The sequence below is a fragment of the Aegilops tauschii genome, chromosome 3, assembly GCF_002575655.3.
Source record: "Aegilops tauschii subsp. strangulata cultivar AL8/78 chromosome 3, Aet v6.0, whole genome shotgun sequence".
In the NCBI taxonomy this organism is placed as follows: Eukaryota; Viridiplantae; Streptophyta; class Magnoliopsida; order Poales; family Poaceae; genus Aegilops; species Aegilops tauschii.
In genome coordinates, this window is record NC_053037.3 from 507342959 (window position 1) to 507348469 (window position 5511).

General features: G+C 51.8%; 1 protein-coding gene and 1 non-coding gene across 2 annotated transcripts; both read right to left on the bottom strand.

Annotated features, from left to right (window-relative positions):
- Positions 1 to 497: 497 nt before the first annotated feature.
- On the bottom strand, positions 498 to 571 carry TRNAV-AAC (transfer RNA valine (anticodon AAC)). The gene has a single exon. It is a non-coding gene; the product is annotated as a tRNA-Val (tRNA).
- Positions 572 to 598: 27 nt separating this feature from the next.
- Positions 599 to 4863, bottom strand: LOC109756225 (amino acid permease 1). The gene is made up of 5 exons (XM_020315079.3): positions 4703 to 4863; positions 2264 to 2497; positions 2086 to 2179; positions 1624 to 1987; positions 599 to 1515 (listed from the first exon to the last, which is right to left on the bottom strand). The coding sequence occupies exons 1-5, from the start codon at positions 4764 to 4766 to the stop codon at positions 865 to 867; spliced, it is 1407 nt and encodes a 468-aa protein (XP_020170668.1). The 5' UTR covers positions 4767 to 4863; the 3' UTR covers positions 599 to 864.
- Positions 4864 to 5511: the final 648 nt, after the last annotated feature.

The window sequence follows — 5511 nt, forward strand, 5'->3', positions numbered from 1 at the left end:
TTTGCCACTCCCTCCGTTCGGAATTACTCGTCCAAAAAATGAATGCATCTAGATGTATTTTAGTTGTAGATACATCCATTTTTGTGACAAGTAATTCCGAATGGAGGGAGTACTTTGTTGATGTTACTCCACGGAAGCAAATGCGCACTGAAACACCATCATGAAAGCTCTACCGGGCCATATTATGCTACTGGCCCCAACGCTGCGTCAATTGCTTGGGCCGAAGCCACCTAACTGAAATGAGCCCAAAACAAAAGGGAAAAAAGAGAGGAAAATCTCATGAAGTCAGTCGAGAAAATAAAAGAGGAAAAACAATATGGCTTCGCACTGAAACACCATCATGAAAGCTCTACCGGGCCATATTATGCTACTGGCCCGAACGCTGCGTCAATTGGTTGGGCCGAAGCCACCTAACTGAAATGAGCCCAAAACAAAAGGGAAAAAAGAGAGGAAAATCTCATGAAGTCAGTCGAGAAAATAAAAGAGGAAAAACAATATGGCTTCGCCCGGGTTCGAACCGGAGACCTTCAGTGTGTTAGACTGACGTGATAACCAACTACACCACGAAACCCTTGATGTGAGAAAGCAACTCAGACTCTACAAATATGAATGATCTTCTTATACGACAATAAAATATCAATCACAAGACAAGTAGATTGTTTCACACTTCCACGGACCCAAGTACCCAACCATAGCTGCGGTACCCGTCGATGGTATATACCCTACACAAATATACCTACCACGACAATAACACGAGCAAGTAATCCCAGCAACCAGCTATACCAAGTCGGCTAGACAGAGCAAACACAAAGGAGAAAATGCATGCAGAAGCATCATCAGAGCAGCCACCTCCATATAGATTGATCACAGCTGTGTCTTGAACATGGTGACGTGCCGCAGGCGCTGGACGATGTCGGCCACGGAGCCGACGGCGGCGAGCAGCGACACGACGAGCGCGCCGACGTTGAGCGCCTGGAGCGCGACCCACTTGCCGCTGCCGCGCGGCACCTTTGCCTGCGTGATGTACATGGTGACGGGGAAGTAGACGGTGAGCGGAAAGAAGGCGGCGGCGCCGAGCAGGCCGAGGATGGCGTTGAAGAAGGGCAGCATCAGCGAGACCACCGTGGTGGCGACCACGAACGCCGTGCGCAGGACCAGCTTGGCCATGGTGAAGCGGAGCGCGCCCCGGCGGCCGGGCAGCCGCAGCGCGAGCTCCCGGTGGAAGAAGGCCGCGTCCGGGTACCGGGCCCGGAGCTTCTTCTCGTAGCACGCGAACACGGGCTGCACGTACACCTGGTAGGCGCCGACGAGGTGGACGACCACGGCGATGTTGGCCAGGTCCACGAGCCAGAAGGGCTCGTCGAAGCCGGTGAGGATGTTCCCCGGCGCGGCGTTGCCGAACGCCGCGTACCCAACGCACCCGAGCGAGACGTAGAAGGCCGTCGTCACGCCGATGCCGTACAAGCTCGCCCTCTTCATGGTCACGTTCTCTGACGGCGGCGCCTTCACCGTGTCCTGTAGAGCGCACGATCGAATTCACGCCATTGCAATCAGCATCACGAGCATGACTGCGCGCGATGATCTGCTCGTGTAATGCAATGTGCATGAGATTTGATCGATTACCTGGATCTCGATGAGGAGCATTGCGTAGGTGTAGGCGAATGCGATGTTGCCGAGGGCCTGCAGGAAGCTCCAGGTCCTGGTGGCCGCGGAGACGCCGCCGGGGCCGCCGATGTGGCTGCCGAAGATGGTGCCGTCGGCCCGGTGGTTGGACGCGAACTTGGCGGCGCTGAGGAAGAGCGCGACGAAGGAATAGGTGAAGGACATGACGGCGGCGACGATGGAGACGAAGGTGACCTTCTCCAGGCTGGGCAGCTGCGAGAGGACGACCTCGACGACGCCGAACATGACCAGGTACATGGTCCCTTCCTGGCTGCAGTCCGCGCCGTGGCCCTTGTAATGCCGGCAGTTGCTGCGCACCACGGACCTGCACTCTCAATGCCTTCGGTCAGTCCCATGACTAAATAGTCCGAAGTCTGAACAAAATATTTACAAATCTTCAGAAGCAAAAGAGGATTAAATTACATGATGCCCGTGGCGGCCGTGATGGTGTAGCCCACGACGGCACCGCAGAGAATCGTGTACTGTGTAATGCCGCACACCACCACTTCTCTCGGCCCTGCATGTGCATGATCATGATTGTCAGAACTCAGACATGCATGATGCCAGGAGAAGTTAGTTTGAGGATTATATTTGTTGTTACCGAGGCAGGAGCGGACGGCGTCCATGTAGGTGTAGTTGCGCTTGCCGTGGACGGGGTCCGGCGAGCGGTAGCAGTCGGAGAGGAGGCAGGCGGTGAAGTAGGTGATGTAGGCGCAGCCGACGAGGGCGATGGGGCCGAGGACCCACCCCATCTGCGCCACGCTCCACGGCAGCGCCAGCACGCCGGACCCGATCACGGCCGTGATGGCGTGCGTCGTCGCCGTCCATACCGTCCCTGCCACATTTCATTCAGGTGGTCGGTCAGTGTCTGACGTGAGGCATGCACAACAACTTTGCAGTCTCTGAACTTTTTAAGGTACTATGAAAAGTAATAACATGATGATGAAATCTCTCAGTTAAGTCTTCCCAATGTGTATTACACTAGTGCTGAAATAGTAAATTGCAACTTGCAAGTAGACCTCCAACCGACGGGATCAGAAGAAATCACCATTTTCTCACAAGAATTTGCATTGCGACAATCATTAGTGACGAATAATCACACTCAGCAAAGCGAATCCAATTAGTCTGATAGACTACCGCCCATGCGCTGGACACCATTAACTAAAGCGTATCTACTGACCGAAGCTGCAAACTACTGTCAACTAGTCAACAGAAACACCGTATTCTAATCGACAGGTCCTAAAGCAGAAGAATCTCTATTGGGTTTGCTCTGGGCACCCAGCAAAGTAGCAGCTATTATACGCCTAAATCAATAACACGTGATATACTAACCCAATAACAGCAACTGTATAACAGCATGAGGAGACTCTTTTTTGCACAACGTAAGCATCCATCTGGAGAAAGAACCTTTTCTGGAAGATTCAAAGCATGCCTGATTGACGATGTGGATTATGATGTGGTGTCCATTATCCAACAGCACAAAGCACGCAAGACTTGGGACATAAGGTCCTTGCTTTCCGATTAAAAAACAGTGAAAGACGTAACTACAATAACAATTAGACTCAGCAAGTAATCACTAGTGTAATGACTACTCAATGGTGCCTTCTAAATTCTTCATCACATACCTATGACTAGACTCACAATCGCAAGTGACGCCCAAAATGAATACAGTTATTATACTCTGATGCCATGAAAGCTACGTATATGTCAGTACTAGGAGGATTCCTGACGAAGTGGAGGGAGCACAAGTTGAAGGTTCCCACTTCCCAGTCATCCATCCATCCATCCATCCATATTCCATAGCAAAGCCATTTTTGGCCCACACTAAAAGAATCTCTATTAGACTACTAATGATTTGACAACGAGTAGTGTTCTCCACTCTTTGCGGGATTCTGATACTAAAACAGTTGTACGACAGTTATTTGGAACCAAAACAACAACTTTGCATGCCATGATCTCACTCACACACCACTAAGTTATTCTGTGTATAATTCTGGAGCACTATGGTGCTCATGCTGCATAAGAGTTGCAAGCCGAGGCCGCTTGCTTTGGGTAGTGCCTGCCAAGTCACCGGAATTTTGGATCTCGCAACAAGTTCTTTGCTGTAACGGAATGGGAACACATGGCATTTGGACCTAATTCCTGCATCGATACCCTGGTACCACCCGAGCTCCCATCATTTGGGGTGTCGTAAAAGGAGCGGTGCAGAGGCGTCACAGGATGTGCGTCGGGGGATGGCTGTTTTTCAGTTATACTAGCATTCAGATGCAGGGTGTATGTATTTCATCCTGATGTCAGGGATGTTATCTGGATTGGAGTTGGACAAGTGATGTGGCAAAGGAAACGGGGAGGAGATGCAAGTGTTGGAAGTATTGTCAGGCCTGCATGCATGCAAACAAGACAGGCAAAAGCGACGGCTCTGGCTGGATCTTGGCTACGTTGTTGATCATAAGCAATTAGCAAAAAAATTGCTTTTCTTCTGCTACAATATTTTCCTCGGAGTTCCCAAGTCTTAACCATGAACAACTTTTGTTTTTGTGAAAAAAGATGTGTGCTAATGTTCTAACACAATGGTTTGAGGAAGGAGCTGAATTTGTTTTCTCCATGATTATGACACTACCGAGCTTGCTTGCAGTGTCCCAATCTTGTTCTGAACTGCGCACATTCCAAAGCTACACGGGAAATTTGCCACTTCCACTATCTACAGATTTGAGAATCAAATAGGCAAAGATTAGATGGGCCATTCGGAGTGGCAATTTGATCCTCGCCACCGCATCGCCTCCCTAAAACATCTGCAACCTACGTAGCTTCCTACCTTTTCTCACGCACGGACCTGAAAACACTAGTACATCTGATCCGGTACACGGACCGACGGCGGCGAAACCCAATCCGGCCATGCCTCCTCGCCACAAGGACGAGCGGGTTTGCCGGTATCGCATCACGGCTCAGACGGGAGGCGTCATGCGAAGGAACCAACGAACTGAAATTGCGAACGACGGAGCTCTTGCAGGGGGGAGTCGGTGAGAGTCGTGTGCGCTACCTGTTCTTACGCGGCCGTCGTCGTCCACCTCCGGCGCCACCTCCGTCACCTTCTCCACGTCCATCTCTCTCTCTGTCTCTCTCTCCCTCTCCCCGCCTCTTCCTCCGCGCGGGCACCTCTGTCGGTCTCTCTCTCGGGAAATTTGATGGACTCTGTCGTAGCCGCGGGCGGCGGGTATATATAGGGCCGCCGGGCTTTGCACCTGACCGGCCTTCCACTGTACATTCATTCTTTTAATGCGGCGATCGGTCAATTACTCTGCCTCACGGAATCCCACGAATCCGGCCGTCCCATTCATCGTTTCCGGGATAAATTTCCGCCGCAGGTCAAAGCAGATCATCTATGGTAAGTGGCAGCCGCTTGCCAGCTTCGCCAAGGAAACGAGTGAATGCCGAGCTAAAATTTCGGGCAGACTGCTCTCCTGGCGGTGCCGTACGGTGTATCTGGACGCTGTTGGGGCGTATTTGGACGACGACGTGGAGCGCTGAACCGAGGTCCGAGAACGGAAAAACCATACTTAAGTAAGCGTAATCGCGGAAAGGAAACGTGAAACTGATTTGCTCATTTAACCACGTAAACTTTTGTGGAGTACGGTAGATTGTGTTGAGTAAATAGGCAATTTCTCGATTAAATTAATCCACGAGTAAATCACTAGTAGTAGCAGCAGCGGCGTCCTCGGCGGCCTTCTTGTCGGCGGCGGCACGTTCGGCGTCGGTGGACATGGGTGTGAGCTCGGTTCGGCTCAATCCCGCAACCTGCGGCGCGGCGGGCGGCGGAGGAGGAGTGCGCGAGGGCCTCTTCTCTTCTCA